The following is a 26160-nucleotide window of genomic DNA, read 5'->3' on the forward strand; positions in this document are numbered from 1 at the left end:
AGATATGTGACTTTGCTGCCAGGACCCTGTTGATGATTAACCAATGCTTATTAAGTTGTGTTTTGCATAGGTGACACTGATGTCACTCTTGGAGAAGCTGGATGAAACTGCCTGTGACATAACCTGCATATTCTAATCTTGCAAATGAGTATAAATTTGTATATTCTCACTACCTGAGAATTTTTTTAGCTTGGTATGGAGCTTGTCGCCATGTTAGTGCCACACTTTGCTAATCTTCCAAAAGATATGCCAATGATTTTCCAAATACAGACCTGAAAGCTTTAAGGTAGACAAAGGTGAAAAAAAGAAAGGTCTGTAGTCAGAATATTTGGGTTTAAGTCTCATTTCTGCACTTAATAGTTTAAAAAAATCACTGTGGAAAATCAGACACTCTCAACCTAAGTTTCTTCATCTGTAAAATAGAAGAAATAATCCCTACTTCACAAGATTGGTGCAGAAGGGCTAGATAATGACAAGTAATTAAAATTTCCTTTAGAAGTCTATTTTTTTGATCATTTAAATATTTGATACTACCAATCTTTTAAAATTTAACTTTCTAGTTGGTGTATAGTGGTATCTTACAGTGATTTTTATTTTGCGTGCCTCTGATTACTAATGATATTCAGCACCTTTTCATGAGTTTATTGGCCATTCGGATATCCTCTTGTAAAATACCTCTTCAAGTCTTTTGTCCATTAAAAAATTTGGTTGTTTGTCTTTTTTAAAAAATTGATTTGTAGTAATTCTTTATATATTTTGGATACTAGTCTTTTGTTGAATATATTCTACCAGTCTATGACTTTCCTTTTCACTTCCTTTATGGTACATTTTGATGGGCAGAAGATCTTGGTAGGAGTGTAGATTTATACAACCAGTTTAGAAAACTTTGGCATTATCTACTTAAGCTAAATATGTGTCTGCCCTATGACCTAGCAATTCCATTCCTAGTTATATACACAAGAGAAATGAGTATGTGTGTGTATGTATGTATGCCGGTGTGTTAAAGTTATAAATATATATATATATATTCCAAAAAATATGTAATGTTCATAACAGCTATATTCATAATAGAAAAAAAATGCTAACAACCCAAGCGTCTTTCAATAGGTGAACGGATAAACCAACTATGATAAATTGGAATAACTAACAGCAATAAAAGGGAACAAACTACTGAAACTGCATCAACATGGGTTAATCTGAAAAACACTATGTTGAGTGAAAGGCTTGCAGAGAAGAGTGCACAGTATGATTCCTTTTTTATGAGGTTCAAAACCAGGCAAAACATATCTATGGTGCTAGAAGTCAGATTAGTGGTTACCTCTGAGAGGAGATTGATTGGGAAGGGGCATGAAAAAGATTTCTGAGGTGCTAGAAATGTTCAAAGTCTAAACCTGGATGGTGATTACATGGATGTATATAGAGGTAAAAAGTCATCAAACTGTACTCTTTATAACTTAATTCTGGTAGTACAGTGTGTATATTATACCTCAATAAAATAGGAAAACAAATTAATAAAATACTTGAGATAATTTAAGTGTTTCTAACTTTAAAAATTGGAAACATATAAAATCAAACACTCTATTTTAAGAACCATACCTAATGGTGTGTTGTTTTGTTTTGTTTGTTTTTTGTTGGCTGGACAGTAAGGGGAACTGAACCCTTGACTTTGGTGTTATCAGCACCACGCTCTAACAAAGTGAGCTGAATAGCCAGCCCCTTAGTGGTCTGTTTTTATGGTATCATGTCATTCTCAAGTAGAGTGATAAATATGTACCTTCCTGGAAGTATGTGGAAATGTGTAGGGGCATTTTTGGTTGCTACAATAAATGTGGCGCACTAAGGTCATTTAATCTTTAGCCCAGGGAGCTAAGTATTCTGCAATGAACTGGACAGATGCATACAACTAAATTTTCCTAACCAAAAGACTATAAATCAATGTTATAAAATAGTAACTAAATATTGTAAGTTAATATAAAAAAAACTGATTATTTTGTTTCCATAGAAGAACAATTATATTAATGAATAAAACAGTATAAGGTTTTTAAAAATTCTTTTTATTTATTTATCTATTTATTTTTTTGTCTTTTTCGTGACTGGCACTCAGCCAGTGAGTACACCGGCCAGTCCTGTATAGGATCCGAACCTGCGGTGGGAGCATCGCTGCGCTCCCAGCGCCGCACTCTCCCGAGTGCGCCATGGGCTTGGCCCAAAAATTCTTTTTAATTTCGATAATTAAAAGTAGCACCTTGGGGCAGCACTTTAAGTTTTAGGATGTCCTTGGGAATATAACTTTCTTATGGTACACTGTACCTACTTGAAGGGCGTAGGAAGAATTGTTTCTAATTGTATGTGATAAATTCCTTGTGATTATTCAACAAGTTGGCTTTGGTTTGGAATAAAATGTCAGGCCTGGATGTGCTATTTCTGGTACTAACCAGGCCTTATTAAGGATTAGAATGCAATGAGCCAGTAAATGCATTTTTGGTGGGACAGTTGGAGATAGATTGGAATGTATTTGGTATTAGAGAAATTAATATTGTGGCTATTAAATAGGCCCACAGGACTCTCCTTTTCTTTTTACAAATTAAAAATGGTGAAGATATGGTCTTAAACGTTGGACATTTGCAGTGCTTATCTAAATCTTGTTCTTATCTCTCCAGTTTAGGACAGTAAAATTCCCAACCACTTAGTCTTTCTAAATAAGGTTACAAGCTTCATAAATAAGGTTAAGGGGACAGTTATTTTTATTGAAATAAAATCAACATAACTCAAAATTTCATTTGAAAGTGTACATTTTATAGTGTACAATTCAGTGGCATTTAGTACATTAATAGTGTGCAACCATCACCACTATCTAGCTCCAGAACATTTTCATCAGCCCAAAAGGAAACCCCCATAACCATTAAGCAGTCATTTCACATTCTCCCTTATCCCCAGACCTTGGAAACCACTAATCTACTTTCTGTCTCTATGGGTTTGTCTTTCTGGATGTTTCATACAAATGTAATCTAAACTATGTGGCCTGTGGTGTCTGGTGTCTTTCAATTAGTATAATGTTTTTAAGTTCATCCATGTTGTAGCATATATCAATACTGCATTCCTTTTTATGGCTGAATAATATTCCAGTGTATGAACATACCACACTTTCTTTATCCATTTATCTATGGATGGACATTGGGGTTGTTTCCACCTTTTGGCTATAGTGAATAGTGCTGCTTTGAACAGTTGTGTATAAGTATTTGTTTGAACACCTGCTTTCATTTCTTTTGAGTATATACCTAGAAGTGGAATTTCTAGGTCACATGGTAATTCTATATTTAAGTTTATGAGGAACTGTACAGTTATTTTCCACACCAGCTGTATCAATGTAAGAGGATTCTGAATTCTTCATGTCCTCACCGACACTTGTTATTTTCATTTATTCTTTCATTCATTCATTTACTTTGGTCATTCTAGTGGGTGTGAAGTGGTATTTCATCAATAGTCTTAATTTCTATCTCTCTACTGACTAATGATGTTGAGCATCTTTTCATGCACTGTTGGTCATTTACATATATTCTTTGGAGAAATGTCTATTCAAATCTTCTCCCCATTTTAAAATTGGGATGATTTTGATAGGGATTGCATTGAATCTTTAGATTAATTTAAGTAGTATTGACATCTTAACAATATTAATTATTCCAATCCATGAACACAGGATGTCTTTCCACTTATTTGTTTCTAATTTCTTTCAGCAACATTTTTTTTTTTTTTTTTTTTTTAGTTTTCGGCATATAAGTCTTTCACTTCCGTGGTTAAGCTTATTGCTAAGTATTTTATTATTTTTGATGCTATTGTAAATGGAATTTTCTTAATTTCCTTTCAGATTGTTTATTTTTAACATATTTATAGTTTTATTTATGTAATTTCTTTTTTATTTTACTCAAAATACTTTAACATTTACCTGTACATATGTGTGGGGTACAGTATGTTGTTTCAATACATGCATATACTGCACAATGATTCATTTAGTGTAGATGGCATAGTTTGTACTCATCAGTCCACCACTTCTTGTTCCCAGCTGCCCCATCCCCCACCCCTGCTTCTGGTAACCATTATACTACACTCTACTTCTATGAGAACACTTTTTTTAAAGATTCCACGTATGGGTGATATTATGCGGTATTTGTCTATTTGTGCCTGACTTACTTCACTTAACATAATGGTTTCCAGTTCCATCCTTCCATCCACGTTGCTACAAATAATAAGATATCTTTTTTTTCATAGCTGAGTAGTATTTCATTGTGTATATACAACACAGTCTTTTTATCCATTCATCCATTGATGGACATTTAGATTGATTCCACCTCTTAGCTATTGTGTATAGTGCTGAACATAGGAGTGCACGTGTCTTTTTGATATATTGATTTCATTTCCTTTGGGTATACACACAGTAGTGAAATAGCTGGGTCCTAGTGTAGATCTATTTTTAGTTCTGTGAGGAACCTCCATGCTGTTTGCCACAGTGGCTGTACAAATTTACACTCCCACGAGTAATGTAGGAGAGTTCCTTTTTCTCCACATTCTCGCCAATATTTATTTTTTGTCTTCTTGATAATAGCCATTCTAACTGGAGTGAGATAATATCTCACTGTGATTTTAATTTGCATTTCCCTGATGATTAGTGACTTTCAGCATTTTTTCATGTGCCTGTTGGCCACCTGTATGTCTTTTCTTGAGGAATGTCTGGTCAGTTCCTTTGCCCATTTTTAAATTGGGTTATTTGATTTTTCGCTGTTGAGTCATTTAAGAACCTTATATATTCTGGATATTAGGCCCTTGTCTGATGTGTAGCTGGCAAGCACTTTCTCCCATTGTGTAGACTGTCTCTTTGCTTTGTTGACAGTGTCCCTTGCTGTGCAGAAGCTTGTTAGTTTGATGGAGTTCCATTTATGTATTTTTTCTTTAGTTCCCTGTGCCTTTGTAGTCTTGCTCAAAAAAGGGCTGCCCACTCCCATTTTGTGTAATGTTTCCCCTATGTTTTCTTCCAGGTGTTTCATAGTTTTGGGTCTTAAGTTAGGTTTTTAATCCGTTTTGAGTTCGTTTTTGTGTATGGTGAGAGATAGGGGTCTAATTTCAATCTTCTGCATGTGGATATTGTTTTCCCAGCACCATTTGTTGAAGAGGCCATCCTTTCCCCATTGTATATTTTTGGCACCTGTGTCAATAGTCAGTTGGCTGTAAGTGTGTGAGTTTATTTTGGTGCTCTCTATTCTATTCCATTGGTCAAATGGTCCATTGATTTTTGTCTGTTGATTTTGTATCCTGCCTCTATACTTAATTCACTTATTAGTTCTAGTAATTTTTTTGTGGTGTCTTTAGGAGTTTCTGTGTATAGGATCATGTCATCTGCAAATAGGGATAGTTTGACTCCCTCCTTTCTTTCTTTTTTTTCTTTTTTTTTCTTTTTGTGACTGGTAAGAGGATCGCAACCCATGGCTTGGTGTCACCCGCACGGCGCTCAGCCAGTGAGTGCACTGGCCATTCCTATATAGGATCCGAACCGCGGCGGGACCAAGCGCCGCACTCTCCCGAGTGCACCACGGGGCCGGCCCCCTCCTTTCTGATTTGAATGCCCTTTATTGCTATCTCTTGCCTTATTGCATAGGCTAGAACTTTTAATACTACATTGAATGAGAGTGGGGAAAGTGCTCATCCTTGTCTTCTTCCAGATCTCAGAGGAAAAGACTCCAATTTTTCCCCATTCAGTATGATATTAGCTGTGGGTTTGTTATATATCGCCTTTGTTGTGTTGAGGTACATTCCTTCTATACCTAATTTGTTTAGCATTTTTATCATGAAAGGGTGTGCAATTTATCAATTGATTTTCTGCATCTATTGAAATAATCATATGGGTTTTTCCTTTGTCCTTCTGATGTGATGTACATTGTTTATTGATTTGAATATGTGGAACCAACCTTTCATCCCAGAGATGAATCTCACTTGATCATGGTGTATAATCTTTTTAATGTCTTGCTGGATTCTGTTTGCTAGTATTTTGTTGAGTATCTTCATGTCTGTGTTCATTAGGAATATTGGTCTGTAGTTTTCTTTTTTGTTGTATCTTTTTCTGGTTTTGATATGAGGGTAATGGTGGCTTTGTAGAATGAGTTTGGATGTATTCCCTACTCTTCAATGTTTTGGAAGAGTTTGAGAAGAATTGGTATTAGTTCTTTAAATGTTTGGTAGACTTTGACAGTGAAGCCATCTGGTTCTGGGGTTTTCTTTGTTGGAAGTCTTTTTATTACTGCTTCAATCTCATTGCTCATTATTGGTCTGTTCAGGTTTTTTAGTTCTTTATGATTCAACTTTGGTAAGTCGTATGTGACCAGGAATTTATTCATTTCTTCTAGGTTTTCCAGTTTGTTCACATATAGTTGTTGTTAGCAGTCTTTCATAGTCCTTTGTATTTCTATGGTATATGTTGTAATGTCCCCTTTTTCATTTCTGATTTTATGTATTTGAGTCTTCTTTCTTTTGTTCTTTGTTAGTCTTGCTAAAGGTTTATCTATTTTGTTTATCTTTTTCAAAAACCAATTCTTTGTTTCATTGATATTTTATATTTTTAAAATCTCTAGTTACTTATTTCTGCTTTAATCTTTGCTATTTCTCTCCTTTTACTGATTTTGGGTTTTGTTTGTTCTTCTTTTTCCAGCTCCTTGAGGTATGAAGTTACATTGTTTATTTGGAATCTTTCTTCTTTTTTATGTAGGCATTTATTGCTATGAACTTCCCTCTTAAAAGTGCTTTTGCTGTATCCCATAGGTTCTAGTAGGTTGTGTTTTTATTTTCATTTGTCTCCAGGAATTTTTGAATTTTCTTCTTGATTTATTCTTAGACCCATTAGTTATTCAGGAACATATTGTTTAATTTCCACGTATTCATATATTTTCTAGTGTACCTTTTGTTGTTGATTTCTAGTTTTATTACATTGTGCCTGGATAAGGTAGTTGATATGACTTCAGTTTTTAAAAATTTGTTGAGACTATTTGTGTCCTAATACATGGTCTATTTTAGAGAATGGTCCAGGTGCTACTGAGAAGAATGTGTATTTTGCAGCCAGTGGATGAAATGTTGTATAAATGTCTGTTAGGTCAAATCGGCATATAGTAGAGATTACTTCTGATGTTTCCTGTTTAATTTTCTGCCTAGATGATTTGTCCTTTGCTGAGAGTGCGGAATCAAAGTCCCCAACAATTAGGGCTGGCCAGTTTGCTCAGTTGGTTAGAGCATGATGTTGTAAGACCAAGGTCAAGGGTTCAGATCCCCTTACTGGCCAGCCACCAAAAACAACAACAACAACAACAAAAATAAATAAAAATAAAGTCCCCAACAATTATTGTGCTGGAGTTAACCTCTCCCATTAGGTCCAATAGTAATTACATTACATAAATGAGTGCTTCAGAGTTGGGTGTGTAGTAGTTAGAACTGTTATATTCTCTTGTTGAACTGATCCCTTTATCATTATATAATTACTTTCCTTATCTTTCTTTACTTTCCTTGGCTTGAAGTCTATTTTATCTAAGTATAGCTACTTCTGCTCTTTTTTGGTGTCCATTTGTATGAAACATCTTTTTCTATCCCTTCACTTTCAGTTGGTGTATGTCTTTATTGGTTAAGTGAGTTTCCTGTAGGCAGCATATTGTTGGTTCTTGTTTTATAATCCATTGAGCCACTCTGTGCTTTTTAATTGGGCATTTAAACCATTTACATTTAGAGTTATTACTGATACATAGGGACTCCTTTGCTTTTTTTTTCTGGTTGTTTTGTGCCTTTTTTCTGGACTTACAGTCTTCCTTTGTGATTGAGTGGCTTTCTCTAGCTTTACATTTTGCTTTCTCATGATATATTTTTAGTATGTCTCATAAGTTTCTGTGTTATGGTTACCATGAGGCTTACAAAAACTACGCTATAGTTATAACAAATCATTTTAGATTAATAACCACTTAACTTTGATATCTAAGAAAAAAGAAAAAAACAAAGCTAAGTCTATGCTTTGGCATCACTCCCCCCACTGTTTGACAATTTGTTATTCTAAGATACATCTTTTACTATTGCCTTTTTCTTATATGGTTGTTGGATATTTTAGTGTCTTTTCAGTTTTGTCCTTTAGTCTTCATACTAAGGATGTAAGTGGTTTATTCACCACCCTTACGACACTAGAGTATTCTGAGGTTGTCTGTGAACTTATTTTAGTAATAAATTATGTACCTTCAGATGTTTTCTTGCTTCTCCTTAGCATTGTCTTCTTTCGGATTGAAGAGTTCCTTTTAGCATTTCTTATAAGGCAGGTCTAGTGTTGATGAATTCCCTTAGATTTGTTTTTCTGGGGAAAACTTTATTTCTCCTTCATATTTGAAGGTTAGTTTTGCCAGATACAAAATTCTTGGCTGACAGTCTTTTTCCTTCAGTGCTCTGAATATATCATCTTATTCTTTTCTGGCCTGCAGGGTTTCTACTGAGAAATCCACTGAGAGATGTATTGGGGCTCCATTGAATTTTATGTGTTTCTTTTCTCTTGTTGCTTTTAGTATCCTTTCTTTGTTTTGTTTTTTAATTATTTGATTATGGATGTGCCTTGGGGTGTTCCTCCACAGATTGAATTGGAATGGCAATGTCTGAGCTTCCTGTACCTGGATGCTGTCATCATTCTCCATACTTGGGAGATTTTCAGCCATTATTTTATTGAATATGCTTTCTACATGTCTTCCTTTTTCCTCTCCTTTGGGTATCCCAATTATGTGGAGGTTATTATGCTGAGGGGGTCCCATATTTGCTGTATTTCTATTTCATTTTTTATTAGTCCTTTTTCTTCTTGCTCCTGTGATTGGATAATTTTGTGTGTTTTATCTTCAAGCTCACTGATCCTTTCCTATATTTGCTTAAGTCTGCTGTTGGAGCTTTCTATCAAGTTTTTCAATTCAGATAATATATTCTTTATTTCTAGAATTTCTTTTTTTTAATTAATTGTATTCTTTTGTCAAGTTTGTTGTCTGCTCTTGAGTTACTTTCCAGATATCATTTTTAGTCTTCTATCTGTATTTTCTTGTGACTCCCTGAACATCCTTAAGAATTCATCCATTTTGAATTCTTTCTCAGACACATTCCATAGATCTGCTCTTCCTCTATATTCATTGTTGGTGATTTGTTTGTTTCATTTGGTGGTAACATACTTTTCTGTTCTTTCTTGATCTTTGTATCTTTATGTTGATGCCTAGGCATTTGAGTAGACTGCTATTTGCTGCTGATTCTCTATGGATGGCTTTTTGTGTGGGTTGTTAATCACTTCCAGGTCTTGGCTGGGTGGAAATTCTGGCATGGGATGGATTCTCTCCTGTTGATTAAGTCTCCTGCAATTCTATTGCCCTGACCAATTTCCACTGAGACCAGCTGCCCACATTGTGCCCAGGGTTACCCTGGTAGGCCAGCCTTTCTCTTGCACACCAACCATTTCCTGGGGCAAACTGTGTACACATCCCTCGCGATAACAGACCAGCTTCTGAGGGGCTCTTTTTTCCAGTCAGTTGCAGCTGGTTGCTCCTATGTGGCCCAGCGGAATCTTGCCAGTGAACTGGTATGGTGTGCTCCAAAGCTCTTCTCTCCCCTGCATACTCCAAGCAGGTTTATGCAAAGAGTGTCATAGCTTTTCTTGGCTTCGATCCATGTGTAACAACTAGTCCCCACTTCCTTACTAGGGTGGCTTAGAACAATAGGTGCCATCCCTACATCCTCTCACCATTGCCTCTCATGCCATTGTGAACTCCGTGGATCCTTCCTCCTCTTCCCCCAGCTCCAGCAGTTCCAGGTTGGCAGTCTTTGGTTTTTAATAGCTGTAAATTGGTTACTTGTGGGAAGGTGCAATGCTGGAAACATTTATTCTGACATCTTGATGATGTCACTCCCTTTTTTTCAGATTAGTTAGTGTATCAAAACACAATTGATTTTTGTGTGTTGATGTGTTGATTTTGTATCTTGAAACTTTGCTGAATTCATTTATTAGTTATAACAGGTTTTATTGTGTGGAATTTCTCTCTGTGTGGTTTTTTATATATGAGATCATGTCGTCTGCAAACAGAGATAATTTCACTTCTTCCTGCCCAATTTGGATGCCTTTCATTTATTTTTTCCTAATGGCACTGGCTAGAGGAAGTGTTCCTTCTATTTTTTTGGAAGAATTTAAGAAGGATTGGTGTGAATTCTTCCTTAACTGTTTGATAAAAATCACCAGGAAAGCCATGTGGTCCTGTGATGTTCTCTGTTGGTAGGTTTTTGATTATTAATTCAATCTCTCTACTTGTTATAGGTCTATTCAGATTTTTAATTTTTTCTTGAGTCAGTTTTGGCAGTTTGAGTGTTTCTAAGAAATTGTCCTTTTCATCTAGGTTATCTAATTTGTTGGCACATAATTATTCATAATACTTTTTTATAATTCTTTCTGTAAGGTTGGTAGTAATTTCTTCACTTTCATTTCTTTTTTTAAATTTAAAAAAATTTATTATTATAAATTGAGATTGTTCTTTATGCCCTTTACCCAATGTATCCCACCCCAATACCCCCCTGTCTTTCCCTATCTCTATTGCTAGTATCCTTAGGTTTGTTTTCCCCTTTTGAAAGTTCAACATATTGTTTTCATCTTTCTTCCTCCATTCCTTCATTCTTTCCTTCCTTCCTTCCTTCCTTTGCACCCAGTTATAAGTAAAAACATGCAGTATTTCTCTTTCTTTGCCTAGCTTATTTCATTTAACATAATTTTCTCCAGACTTATCCATGTTACTGCAAAAGGCAGAATTTCATTCTTTTTTTATGGATGAGTAGTATTCCATTGTGTATATGTACCACATTTTCCTTATCCAGTCATCTGTCAATGGACACTGGTTGGTTGCATATTTTAGCTATTGTAAATAGAGCCACAGTGAACATGGCTGTGCAGGTATTCCTTCAAAAGAATGATTTCCAGGGCCAGCCCATGGCTCACTTGGGAGAGTGTGGTGCTGATAACACCAAGACCATGGGTTTGGATCCCACATAGGGATGGCCAGTTAGCTCACTGGGTGAGCATGGTACTGACAACACCAAGTCAAGGGTTAAGATGCCCTTACAGGTCATCTTTTTTTTTTTTTAAAAAAAGGATGATTACCATTCCTTTGGATATATGACCAGTAGAGGGATTGCTGGATCGTATGGCAGTTCTACATGTAGTTGTTTGAGGAACCTCCATACTGTTTTCCATAATGGCTGTACTAATTTACAGTACCACCAACAGTGTAGAATTCCGCTTTCCCTGAATCCTCACAAGCATTTGTTGTCCATAGTCTTAATAATGGCCAGTCTAACTGGGGTGAGAGGATATCTCAATGTGGTTTTGATTTGCACTTCTCTGATGATTAGTGATGCTGAGCATTTTTTCACATACATGCAGGACATTTGTATGTATTCCTTTGAAAAATGTCTATTGATGTCCTTTGACCATTTTTAAATTGGATTCTTTGTTTTTTTCACTGTATATTTGTTTGAGTTCTTTATATAATCTGGATATTAATCCCTTCTTGGATGTATGGTTTGCAAATACTTTCTCCCATCCTGTAGGTTTTCTTTCTATTCTTTTGATTGTTTCCTTTGCTGTGCAGAAGCTTTTAATTTGATATAGTCCCATTTGTTTGTTTTTTCTTTTGTTTCTTGTGCTTTTGGGGTCTTATTCATAAAGTTTTTGCCCAGTCCTACTTCCTGGATTGTTTCACCTATGTTTTTCTTTAGTAATTTTATGGTTTCAGGTCTTATATTTAACTCTTTAACACATTTTGAGTTGATTTTGGTATACAGTTAGAGGTTCAGGTCCAGTTTCATTCTTCTGCATATAAAAGTCCAACTTTCCCAGCACCATTTATTGAAGAGGCAGTCTTTTCCCCAATGTATGCTCTTGGTGACTTTATCAAAGATCAATTGTCTGTAAGTATGTGGGTTGATTCCCAGGCTTTCTATTCTGTCTATTTCTATGCCAGTACCATGCTGTTTTGGATACAATAGCTTTGTAATATAACATGAAGTCAGATAGTGTTATGCCTTGGCTTTATTATTTTTTTCCCCTCAGGATTGCTTTAGCTATTCAGTGTATTTTGCAGTTCTATATGAATGTTAGGATTGTTTTTTCTATTTCTGTGAAGAATGACATTGGTATTTCGATGGGGATTACATTGAATCTGTACATTGTTTTGGATAGAATGGACATTTTCATGATGTTAATTCTTCCCATCCAAGAGCATGGCACGTTTTTCCAACTTTTTGTGTCCTCTTTAATTTCTTTCAGTAGTGTTCTGTAGTTCTCATTGTAGAAATCTTTCACCTCCTCAGTTAAATTGATTCCTATGTATTTTATTATTTTGGCAACTATTGTAAATGGGCTCACTTTGTGGATTTCTTTTTCTGCTAGTTCATTGGAGGAATATAAGAATGCTACTGAGTTTTTGGTGTTAATTTTGTATACTGCTACAATACTGAAATTGTTGATCAGCTCTAAGAGTTTTTTAATAGGGTCTATAAGTTTTTCTATATATAAGGTCATGTCATCTGCAAACAGGGATAGTTTGACTTCATCCTTTCCAATCTGGATACCCTTTATTTCTTTCTCTTGCCTGATTGCCCTGGCTAGTATGTCCAATACTGTGTTAAATATGAGTGGTGACAGAGGGCATCCTTGCCTTCTTCCTGTTCTTAAGGGAAAGGCTTTCAACTTTTCCCCATTCAGATTGATATTGGCCATTGGTTTGTCATAAATGGCTTTTATTTTATTGAGATAGTTTCCTTCTATACCTAATTTGCTTAGAGTCTTTATCATGAAGTGATGTTGAATTGTCAAATGCTTTTTCTGCATCTATTGAGATAATCATATGGTTTTTGTCTTTGATTTTGTTGATGTGGTGTATCACATTTATTGACTTGTGTATGTTGAAACATCCTTGCATACCTGGGATGAATCCCACTTGATCATGGTGTATAATTTTTTTTATGTGTTTCTGTATTCTGATAGCTAATATTTTGCTGAAGATTTTTGCGTCTATGTTCATCAAGGATATTGGCCTGTAATTTTTTGTTGTTGTTCTTGTATCTGTCTGGTTTGGGTATCAGGGTGATAATAGCCTCATAGAGTGAGTTTGGGTGAATGGCTTCTGTTTCAATTTTTTGGAAAAGTTTGAAGAGAAGTGGTATTCTTTTTTAAAGGTTTGATAAAATTCAGCTGTAAAGCCATCCAGTCCTGGGCTTTTCTTTGTTGGAAGATTGCTGCTCATTGCTTCAATCTCTTTGCTTGTTATTGGTCTGCTTAGGTTTTGTACTTCTTGGGTCAGTCTTGGAAGTTTGTTTTGGTCCAGAAATTTATTCATTTCATCCAGGTTTTCATATTTATTGGCATATGGTTGTTTATAGTAATCTCTGATGATTCTTCATATTTCTGTGGTGTCTGTTGTAATGTCTTCCTTTTCATTTCTGATTTTCATTATTTGGGTCTTCTCTTCTTCTTCTTCTTCTTTTTTTTTTTTTTGTTATCCTAGCTAATGGCTTGTTTATTTTATATATCTTCTCAAAAAATCAATTTTTTCTTTCACTGATCTTCTGTATCATTTTGGGGGGTCTTTATTCCATTTAGTTCTTCCCTGATCTTAATTATTTCTTTCCATCTTCTCCTTTTAGGATTGGATTGTTGTTGTTTTTATAGTTCTCTGAGGCATAGTGTTTGGTCCTTTATTTGAATTCTTTCCATTCTTTTGATGCAAGTATTTATTGCAATAAACTTCCCTCTTAGCACTGCTTTTGCAGTACCCCAAAGGTTTTGGTAAGATGTGTTTTTATTATCATTAGTTTGAAGAAATTTTTTGATTTCCTTTTTAAATTTCTTCTTGGACCCATAGATCATTGAGGACTCTGTCATTTAGTTTCCATGCCCTTATATAGTTTCCAGAGTTTTGATTGTTATTGATTTCAGTTTTAATCCATTGTGGTCTGAAAAGATACTTGGAATAATTTCAATTTTTTAAAAATTTGCTGAGACTTGATTTGCGACCTAGCATGGTCTATCCTGGAGAATGTTACATGTGCTGATGCACAGAATATGTATTCTCTTCTTGGATGAAATGTTCTGTTGTTATCTGCCAGGTCCAACTGGTCTAAGTGATAGTTTAAGTCATGTGTTCCTTTGTTGATTTGTTGCTTGGAAGATCTGTCCAGTGCTGAGAGGGGGGTGTTCAGGTCACCCACTATTATCATATTAGAGTCTATCTGTTTTTATAGATCTAAGAGTGTTTGCTTTACATATCGGGGCTCCAGTGTTGGGTGCATACATATTTATGATTGTTATGTTTTCTAACTGGATAGATCCCTTTATCACCACAGTAACGGCCTTATCTCTTTTTACGGTATTTGGCTTAAAGTCTATTTAATCCGATATAAGAAAAGCTACTCCTCTTGTTTTTGGTTTCCATTTGCATGGTATACCTTTTTCCATCTCTTCACTTTTTAGTCTGTGTGTGTCTTCATAGGTGAGGTGGGTCTCTTGAAGAGAGCATATAGTTGGGTCTAGCTTTATAATCCAATCAGTCAGTCTGTTTCCTTTGAGTGGGGAGTTTAATCCATTTACATTTAGGGTTGTTATTGACAGGTATTGCTTTACTCCTGACATTATATTGCTTTTAGTTTATGTGTTTTAAATATCATTTGTCCCTTTCTTTCCCTTTCATTTTTCATCTTCGACGTTAGTTGGATTTTTGAGGTGATATAATTTAGCTTCTTTCTGTTTCCCATTTGCATATTGGTTTTAATTGTGGGTTTTGTTCTTTCTTTTAAATCCGTGATAGTGATTATTTTTTTCAGATTCCACATGCAGGACTCTTTTGAGTATTTCTTGCAGGGCTGGTCATGTGGTAGTGAACTCCCATAATTTTTGTTTGTCTGGGATATACATTATTTCTCCCTCATTTCAGAAGGATAATCTTGCTGAATATAGAATTCTTGGGTGGCAATTTTATCTTTTAGTGTTCTGAATATATCATCCCATTTTTTTCTGGCCTGTAAAGTTTCATTTGAGAAGTCTACTGTTAGTTTGATGAGGTTTCCCTTATAGGTGACTCAACACTTTTCTCTTGCTGCTTGTAGAATTCTCTCTTTGTCTTTGAGTTTTGCCAGTTTGACTAAAATATGTCTTGAAGAGGATCTTTATGGATTGAATTTGTTTGGGTATCTTTGGGCTTCCTTGATATGAAGGTCTGCATCTCTCCCTATACATGGTAAGTTTTCTGTTATTATTTCCATGAATAGGTTTTCAATGCCTATTCCTTTCTCCTCCCAATCTGGAATACTCATGATTTGAATGTTGGGTGCTTGAGGTTGTCTGGTAGCTCCATCAGATTTTCTTCATTTTTTAAAAATTCTTTTTTCCTTTTATTTGTCTGCCTAGATTATTTCAAAAGACCATCTTTGAAGTCTGAAATTCTTTCTTCTACTTGCTCTACCCTGCTGCTCAAACGTTTTTTATTTCACTGAGTGAGTCCTTCAGTTCTAGGAGTTCTGTTACATTCTTTTTTTAAGGTATTAATCTCTTTGTAAATGTCCTTCTTCATGTTCTGGATATTTTCTCTTGTTTCATTGTGTTCTCTAATTGATTCTTCTCTTATCTCTTTGAGTTTTCTTAAGATCAGCATTCAAATTCTTTTTCAGACACTCAAGGGTTTCCTGCTCTATGGGGTCTGGTACTTGAGAATTACCATTTTCCTTTGGTGGTGTCATGTCGTCTTGTTTATTTGTAGTTCTGGTATTTTTTTCTTGATGGTTGGTCATCTGGAAGTACATTTGTTTCTATTACTATGTAGTGGGCTATGAGCAGAATAACTTTCTTCTCTATTTATGGGCTCTGCTGGTGATTCTTGTATTTATGGATTTGAGTGTGCAGTGCGCAGTCACAGCTCCTGCTCAGTTGGTGGGTGTGACTTCTTCTTGGCTCACAGTGGGTGCAAGCTCGTGCCTGAAGTCAGGCTGGGTGGCAGGAGTGAGCAGCTCACCTGGGGCACCCATGCAGTCATTTGGTGGGCATGCTTTCTCCAGGGCTTGGTGCAGGTGTGGGCCAGTGCCTGGAGTCAGGGCCTGGTGATGGGAAGCGAGCAATGGTCACCTGGGATGCCCTTGCAGTCAGTCAGCATGCCTTCTCTGGGGCTTGGGGAAGGCGTGGGCTAGTCCCTGGAGTCAGGGCTGGGTGATGGGGAGTGAGCAGCACTCACCTGGGGCACCACACAGTTGTTCAGTCGGCATGCTTTCTCTGGGGCTTGGAGCAAACCGGAGTTGGGTCTGGGTGGCAGGGATTGAGAGTCCACTTTCATTTCTTTTATTAGTAATTTGTGTCTTTCTCCCTTCATCCCTACCTTCCTTCTAATGTTAGTAATTTTGCTTTTATTTTCTTTCTTTCTTTCATTTTTTTCTTTCTTTCATTCTTTCTTGCTTTTCTTTTCTGTTTCTTCCCTTCCTCCTTTCCTATGCTTCCCTTTCCTCCTTCCATCTTTGTCAGTTTATCTAAAGGTTTTTGAATTTTGTTGATCTTTTCAAAGTCTCACTTTTAAGTTTTGTTTTACTGTTTTCTATTTTATTCATTTCTGTTCTAATCATTATTATCTCCTTGAATTAATTTTGGTTTTAGATTTCTCTTCATTTTCTGATTCTTTAAGATGTAAAGTTAAACTATATATTTGAAATATTTATCCTTTTTTAATGTAGGTGTTGACAGCTATAAAATTTTCTCTGAGCACTGCTTTATTGCATTCCATAATTTTTGGTGTGCTGTTTTTCATTTTCATTCATCTCAAAGTATTTTCTAATTTCATTTGTGATTTATTATTTGGTTCATTAGTTAAGAGTGTGTTTAATTTTCACATATTTGTGAATTTGTTGTTTTCTTTGTGATACTGATTTCTAGTTTCATTCTGTTTCAGTCAACAAAGACACTTTGCATGATTTTAATCTTTTAAGTTTACTGAGACTTGTTTTGTGGCCTAATACGTGGTCTATATTGGATGTGTTCTTGGGAAGAATGTGCATTCTGCTGTTTTGGGGTGAAGTGTCTTATACATGTGTGTTACAAGTAGCTGGTTTATAGTGTTATTCAAGTCCTCCATTTCCTTATTGATCTTCTGCCTAGTTGTTCTATCCATGACGGAAAATGGGGTGGTGAAGTCTAATTATTATTGTAGAACATTATTATTATTATTATCATTATCATTATTATTGTGTATTTTTTCCATTAATTCTGCCAGTTTTTGCTTCTTATATTTTGGGGCTCTCTTTTTAGGTGCATATGTTTATAACTGTCACATATTCTGGATGGAATGACCCTTTTATCAATACGTAATGTCCTTCTTTGTCTCCTGTAAGTTTTTTACTTAGAGTCTCTTTTGTCTGATATTAGTATAGCTACTCTTGCTCTTGATTACTATTTGCTTGAAATATCTTCTTCCATCCTTTCACTTTCAATCTATTTATGTCTTTGGTTCCATAGATAGTCTTTTGTAGACAGCATGAATATAGATCATAATTTTTTATCCATTCTGCCAATCTCAACCTTTTAATTGGATAGTTTACTCCATTTCAGTTTCATTGAAAGAACTTCTTCCATTTTGTTCTTTACTTCCTGTATACCTTATATCTCTTATGTTCCTCAATTCCTGCATTACTGCCTTTCTCTGTGTTAATTTTATCTTTCTTGTGTACCATTTTGAGTCCATGAAGGGAACAATTTAAACCAGTATTTTTCCTAATGTTTGGAGTCTGTTAAAGTCTCTCCTATTGTTCCCCCCCCCACCATGTTTGGAACCTAACTTGGTTTAGTTACAAATTATAAATGCCTAATATGATCACAAATTCTTTCATAAATACTTCCAAATATTACATAAAAGACTTGGATTCAAGAAAACACAGTTTGGAAATGATAGACTTAACTATCATACTTTTTTTTCTCTGAGTTGTCTTCTAGAGTCTCACTACATACTAAAGTAATACAGTTTTATAGAACTGAACTAGATGAAGCCTCAGAATCTAAGTGGGTACTTGCTTTTCTAATTATGTCACCAATGCAAGCAGTGGTTTCCTAGTCTTAAATATATTCAGGGCTGGTTCAATAGCCTATCCTACCCTTAATTCACTTTTATCACTAAGAGTCTTTCTTTCAGATTACCCAACTTTCTTTTGTGACAGAAGTTTATTTGCTCCTCTTTTTGTCCTCTTCTTGCTTTGTTACTTTGTTAGCATCTAAGCCTTTGTGGAGTAACCAATATTATTCTTACCTTCTGGTTTGGCTGCTGTGGGAGCGTAAAGACAGACTTCCAGTAGGCCCAGGCAAAGAACACAAAGATGGCATGGTAGAGTATGAGGTAGATAACTGGAAAAAAAATCAGTGTTTATACTATCTTTTCTTCCATTTCTAAGAGTTCAAACAGACAAAGCTGAATGGCAAATCTCTATTTTGTTTCCTTATTACCACATATTCTCTAGTATTATGAGATATTAATTCTTACAATTTTCCCATGCAGTGACAGAAACAAGTCATATGCCAAATTTTGTACCAGAGACTTTCTGGAAGTTGTGTGCTTTAGAAATTGCCATGTGATTCTGGCTGTATAAGGGGAAATGTCTTTTATGATAATACAGGGGGAGCTACTTTAGCCAATTATCATTATCTCTTCCACTGTGGGTGCTAAAAGGTAATGACGATAAAATTTGCACAGCACTTTAGAGTTTATAACATTTTAATACATACTATCTCGTTTTACTTTCTCAATAACTTTTTGATATAGGTAACAGGATAGGGATAGCTGGTAAACTATCAGGGGTAGTACATTAATCAAAGCCACACAACTAGTCTATAATGCAGCCAGGTGTTCAACACAGGACTTCTGACTCTAAATCCCAAGTTCTTTTAAGTAGCTCCAAAGATCATACACTTTTGAAGTGTGAGTTGTACCTTTGAGACAGTTGTACAAGTGTCTCCCGATGCCTTTTAAAAATACTCTTTGCCTTCCAGATAGCTCTTCTAATATGGGGAATATTGGTATTCTCCACAGAGGTGGTTATAAGACTGAAGGCCACTTTACTGTTTCATTGTGAGTCCTTGAATGGCATGATCTTTTTACCTCAATCCATCAGAAAGACTCAAAGGAATGATGTGACTGAAGACCAACTTAATAGAGCTGAGCTTCTCATACATTTATGGCTGAATTGAAAAAAAAGCCTTACTCTCTTGTCTCAGTTATATCTCAGCCCTAAAGTACAAGACCTTTTATAGGTGCTTGATTTTTGTAATTATGACATCTTGTTTTAAAATTCAAGCAATATAAAGTAAAAGATAAATGTCCTCCCCACACATACATCTATCTTCCCACCTCTGCATCCTAAGACATAACATCTCTTTCGTGTTTGGTGTGTATCATTCCAGATCTTCTTATTTTTATATTTTTATATAAATATATGCACATAATAAACAATATATTTAATTTTTTTTCATTGTATTTCTTTTGGAAGGTAATACATTTACAAGGTTCAAAATTTGAAGGTATAGAGTAGTATACAATGAAAAGTCTCCCTCCTATCCCTGTCCATCAGCCACTTAGTTCCCCTCCCTGGAAGAAGCCAATGTCATACTTTTGTATTCTTTCAGATTTCATACATATAAAATTACCCACATAGTGTGATTTTTCACATAAATAGCAGTATTTTATAAATACTTTGTACCTTACTTCTTTATTACTTAGTATAAGTTGGAGACCATTTCACTTAACATAACCTGGAGAAAGTGAGTTTCCTCACTCTCCTTTTAAAAGTTTGCATATGATTCCATTGCATAAATTTACCATAATTTATTTAACCAGACCATCGCTGGTGGAAATTTAGTTTTTCCCCCTTCTCTTACTAATATAAATAATGCTCCATTGAATAACTTGTACACATGTCATTGACACAGGTACAAAGAATATCTATAGGATCAATTCCCTGAAGTAGAATCACAAGGCCAAAAGGTATGCCTTCTGGCAGATTTTGCCAAGTTGCCATTAAGAAAATTGTATTTAATTTATATTCTTATCATCATTGAATGAGACTGCCTCTGCCAAGGTATAGCCTTTGTGAATTGTTATCAGAATTTTTATCTCAGGCAAGAACTTTAAATTGTTCTTAATGTGTTATCTTTGGCTGTGTTTATTATTATTATTATTATTATTATTATTATTGTTATTATTTTATGGGGATTGCACAGGGAAAATTCCATGACTATCTAAGTTAAAGGGATATATATTAACCTATGTTCCTTCAGTACGGAATGGGTGTATGAAACCTTTGGATTTAAAGAGATTAGGAGAAAATAATTTTATGTTTACTCTCTCATTGCACACTTCAAGATAACCAATTTGAATCACCTTAATGGTTCATAACTAAACTCTTAAATACTTGTTGGTATTTTAAGGGCATTAACTATGTTTTTTTACTCCAATGATTGAGATGGAAAGATGTGGGACTTTAATTTGTTCTAAGTCCTACAACACATTAATATCTGATTTAATCATGGAACTGGAAACAGCTGGCTCCCATTCCTGTATTCCAGGGTTTTATAAAAGTTATGAGTACTTTTTTATAGATGGGAGGAAAATGAGGGATCTTGAGGTTAAACGACTAAGTCAAGGTCATTCAGTAGATTGGTAGAATAGGGACTACACTACAGATTTCATAAAACTCTTAGAATTGGGCAAGACCACAGAGACCATCTAGTTCAACTCCCTTAGTTTACAGAGAGGTTACTGAGGCCCAGAGAGGGCAAGTGATATGAACAGGGTTACCCAGCAAAGTTATAGAACCAGAATTCAGGTTTCTTCATTCCCAATCCGGAGCTCTTTTCCTTAGAGCAGTATTCTCAAATTTCAGTTTGCATCAGAATCACTCAGAGAGGTTATTAGAATGCAGATTGCCAATCCCTATACCAAAGATTCTGAATCAGTAATCTGAGATAGAGTTGAAGAATCTAACAACTCCCCTAGGTGATTCTGAAGTAGATGAACCATGAAAAACAGAGCCTTAGAGACCATTTGGTTGTCCAGCCTGTCATCCCAAGAAGGAAGCTCCTTTCCAACATCCCTGGCAGGCAAATTACATTATCTCTGTCAATACCCAGAAGTTAGTATTCTTGAACTACAAACCGGCTTCATGATTCTCAATTTTATGTTTCTCTCTGTATATACAATGTTCCTAAGCTGTGGTACAAAATGTGTGCAAGTCCATTCTTTTCTGCCTTAAAAAATGTGCAACACATTTCTTTACAATTAGTTCTTTTGTGCCTAGAATAGTCATTCTTATAAACTTCAGGGACACTGACTCTTTCTTTTAAAGTGTGATGTTCCAGTGAGGTTTCAGATCACTAGAGAAATTAAAGAACTTATGAACTTTATCCCTCAACTGCCACTACTCATTGACATTGGAATGAAATGGGAAAACATCTTTTTTTAAGCGAACAGGCACAATAAAGCCCTTAGCTTCTCTGGCAGTGATTACAGTCATAGGGTGTCAGAAACTGCTGAAGGTATGATTACCATATAAAAGCCAAAAGACTTTCAAATGGTTTTTTTTCCCCTCTTTTTTTCCACAAAATACAAAGGTTTTCGGGAGTAGCAGAAAGCCATAAGGAATAAGACCAACTGCCAAGGAAAAAAATTCACCTAAGCATGAATTTAATCACTGTTGCTATGTGAGTGTCTCATTATGGGAATAGCTTTTGAAATAAGAATGACTACTTGAGCCTTTCTTCCCCCAGAAAGAATGATTCATAAACACCTTGATAAAAATTATGGAATCTGAAATTACATGGTGGAAGTAGCATGGAATTGTTATTTAGCAACATCTTTGGCCAGCAAGATGCATTACGGACTAGTAGGAAATGAGTGACTTTGTGTGTGTGTGCACAACACATCTGCATACACGTTTTCATGTGAATAAGAATAAAGGCAACAGATAGACTCTTCTGAATGCAGCAAGATGAGCCCCAAAGTGGAGAAAAGAAAAAAGTAATGCAGCTTTACTACATATATTCAGACACATAAATGCTAAGGCTGTTACTGTGGTAATTATCTAACATACCCCTTTTCTCTAAAAGCTATTGTTGGAAACTATGTTTAGTTTAAAAAGACTCTATTTTCTTTAAAATCTTTCATACCAATTGATAACTAAAAGCATTTGGGTTGGTAGAGGTGGGTAATGGGGAGAGGAAAGTACCTTGCAACTACATACTGTAATTCAAATAGGAACAGCAGCTGTAGCTTCAGCAATTGAGAGTCCTCACTAAAATCCCCATTTTGGCTCATGATAGAAATCCCCAGGTTGTGATCAGAGAGAAATTTGTCAGCCAGACAGTTAAGTCTCCCTTTGAACAGAACACTTGGCAGTGAGGTGTTGATTCTAATATTTGAGTTCACTGCCTTTCTTTATGTTCACTGCCTTACAAGCTCTAACAAAGAGTTAGACCCTGTCTCTCAGCTATTTGAGGGAATGGAGAGAATGGGTTAAGAGGCCCGTAGGTTGTGCCCAAGGATCTAATGATACTTCATGAGAATACAAGAATTCCTCAAGAGCTGTTTCCATGATTTAGCCACCCCCTAGAATTTCAAGATTTTTCTCAAGGGTTATTTCCAGAGTTTAGCCAGCTACCCCCTAGGAGTCTCTCTTATGGTAAAATCAAATTCTGGTGCCAATATACAGCATTATGTTTTGAAAGGGCATGATTTTCCTTAATGATATCAACTTCAAAGTTAGGGTTATCTCCCAAATATTCTAATTTCTTCTAATTTTCCATTAGACATCTACCACTTTTAATGAAGCTGGTTATGTTTTCAGTCTATACCAATTCTTGCGGATAACGAGTCTCATAAGTTTGTCAGCCACTATACAAAACAAGGCTCCATTTTATTTTATTTATTTACTTATTTATTTTTTAATTTTTATTAAGTCAAAGTTGATTATACATATTTTGGGGATTCAACATTGAGATATGTTGATCAAATCAATATTACTAGCATATGTATTGTTACAAATTGTAATTATTATTTATGCCCCTTGTCCAATCTCTCCCCATCCCCCTTATCTTCCCCCTTCCCCCCCAATTACCCCAGATTTCTTCTCTCCTTCTGAAAGAATAATGGTTACTCTGTTTATTTGTTGCCTGGATGATCTGTCCAATGCTGAGAGGTGTGATCAGGTCCCCCAATATTATCATAGAGCAGATGCTTCTTCTGTCACTCTGGAATGGGCTTTGTGGAGAGAGACGTCCTCTTCTTTTCTTTATCTCTGCTGGTGACTCTCCTTGTGTCAATGCACTCCAGTGGCTGCTGGACCATCTGCGTGGTGGTCATGGTGTCTAGCCATTTTTGTGGCAGCAATGGTTATTGTGGTGGTTGTGGTGGGCCACCCACATGGAGGTGATGTTTTTGGCATGCTCCTTTGTGCTGGAAGTGTGCCTGGTTGTGGGAGTGTCCGGTCCCTGGCTCCATACCTCAGTTCCCTGGGCAGGCCCTGAGGTGCTGGCGTGGTGCCTGTTTGTGGGAGGGGGTTCTGGTCCCCAGCCCCAAGTCTTGTGTTCCCAGGTGGGCCCCAAGGCACTGGTGGTGTGAGTGGCTGTGGGCAGTGGTCCGGTCCTCAGCTCCAGCCTCATGTCCCCTGGTGGGCCCCAAGGTGCTGGTGCCATCTTGAGCAGAAGTCTCTAAGGCTCCATTTTAGTTGTATTAAACTTAGCATTTTTAAATTTCAGAGTTCTTTCTAGTTCCTGTATATTGAAATTTGGTAAACAACACCAAGCTAACAAACTACATAGACTTCATATGTTTATGAACTTGGATTATAGTCCCTTTCAGTTTTCCCTTTTTCTATACTGAAGAGGTCTTTCCTTTTTAGTCTGTTTTGGGCATTGAGGTGTTATGCAAAATGTAATGGATTTGGAATTAGATGACTGGGTTTTGAAATCTAGATCTTCCACTTAACTACTTGAGAAGCTGGTTAACCTTGCCATAGTCATATGTATACATATATGATCATACATATGTATATGTGTGTGTGTGTGTATAAAATATCTGCTTAACAAGGTTGATGTGAGAACTAATTGACTTAAATGTGTGAAAGTATCTGACATACTCTAGGACTTAATAAACATCAGTTTTCTTCTCCCTTTTCTCTTAAATCTTAGTGATTTGTTTTCTGAGATATGGTGACAAAAATTATGCAGACTTCAGGGGCAGATACACCATGGCTTTGTTAAAAAAAAGAGGAAAATGGGTTGTTTCTAGTCCTCTTCTTGATAATGTCAACCCAGCATTGCACTGATTCCTTGATCTTGGGGGTAAAGAAGTACACAAGGCAACATCCCCTGGGGAATAATCTTTTGCTTCTTTCCTGGTTTAAAATGGATAGTTGGGATATCATTATTCTGTATGTATAATTTGGATTAAGTACAACCCAATGCCTAAATGTTGTCAGGAATATTCACTGCAGACTCCAAAGGGGAACAGAGAAGCTCTATTGTCTACGTGGTGGCTGGGGATTTGTGAGCCAATTCTCCACTGTCTGGGGAAGTGGTAGGGGTTCTACCAATCACAGCCTGGTTTCCTCAGAATGTACTACCTTTATTGATGTAGGCAATAAATTATCTACCTAATTAACATAATGTTGACTTGATTTATTTTAATATCATACAATTTCAGAGTTGGAATGAACTTTAGATGCTATTCAGTTCAATGGTCTAAAAGATACATAAATCTGCCTTACATTGTCCCTAATTATTGATCACCCAGCTTTTGTTTGAACACCTGAAGCAATGCAGAAATAATCAAGTCCTGGGGCACCCCATTCTACTGTTGGAAAACTCTGATTGTTAGCCATTTTCCTCATATTAAGTAGAAATATGCTTCCTGGCAATGCACTCCCATTGATCCTAATTTTGCTCCATATGGAGGGATTGGATTAGCTTAAAAACATATACTTGTTTAGAGATTTAGAGATCTCTTACAACTCAATAATAAGAAAACAACTCAATAAAAACATGAGAAAAAGACTTGGACACTTCACAAAAGAAGCTATTCAGATGGCAAGCAAGAACATAAAAAGATGCTTAACATCATTAGTCATTACTGAAGTACAAATTAAAATGACAAGGAGATACCACTTCATACCCAATAGAATGGCAAAACAAAAATAAAAACAAACTGACAATACCAAGTGATAGTGAAGATGTAGAGCAACTGGAACTCTCATATGTCACTGGTGGGGAAGCAAAATGCTTTGGAAAACATTTTGGCAATTTCTTATAAAGCTAAATACACACTTATCATATGAACAAGCAATCCCATTCCTAGCTATTTATCCAAGAGAAATAAAAACATACATCCCCAAGGCCTGTACATGTATATTCTTATCAGCTTTATTCAAAATACCCCCAAACTGGAAAGAACACAAATGCTCCTAAACTGGTGAATGAATAAAGAAACTTTGCTACATCTGTAATATGACTACTCAGCAATAAAAGGAGCACACAACTCATACATGCACCAACATGGATGAATCTTAAAAATGCATACTGATAAGTGAAAGAAGCCAAATACAAAAGGCTACATACTGCATGATTCAATTTATATGACATTATGAAAAAGGTAAAACTACAGGGACAGAAAACACATCAGTGTTTGCCCCAGGAGGGGAGTGAGAATTATTTGCAAATGGGGCAGAGGGAATAATTTTGGGTAATATAAATATTCTATATCTCGCTTGTGGTGGTGTTTACATCACTGTATATATTTGTCAAAAATCATCAACCTGTACACTTAAGAAGGGTGCTCTTATTGTATGTAAATTATATCTCAATAAACCTGAGGAAAACAAAAAACAAAGAGATCTAAAAGTGGGCCTTCCCTTTTGGTGTTGTTTCTTCTTAGATATTTTGAAATTTAGAAAAATAGATGATAAGTATTTATCCTGAGTTCCCAACCTAATATTTTTATTTTCCTCAATAGCCATATTCAAATGTGTTGGGAGCTACAGGCTGTAGAATTGAAAGCAGTGTCAATAGGTACACAG

At 35.8% G+C, this 26160-nt stretch overlaps 1 protein-coding gene across 1 annotated transcript in view; it reads right to left on the bottom strand.

Moving 5' to 3' along the window:
• The window catches only part of ZDHHC15 (zinc finger DHHC-type palmitoyltransferase 15), a 120691-nt gene that overhangs the window by 45017 nt on the left and 49514 nt on the right, over window positions 1–26160 (bottom strand). The window contains exon 3 of the mRNA XM_063083977.1: window positions 18351–18445. Coding sequence (XP_062940047.1) covers window positions 18351–18445 — 95 coding nt within the window. The remainder of the gene's footprint in view (window positions 1–18350; window positions 18446–26160) is intronic.

The sequence above is a fragment of the Cynocephalus volans genome, chromosome X (genome assembly GCF_027409185.1).
Source record: "Cynocephalus volans isolate mCynVol1 chromosome X, mCynVol1.pri, whole genome shotgun sequence".
NCBI classification, from domain to species: domain Eukaryota; kingdom Metazoa; phylum Chordata; class Mammalia; order Dermoptera; family Cynocephalidae; genus Cynocephalus; species Cynocephalus volans.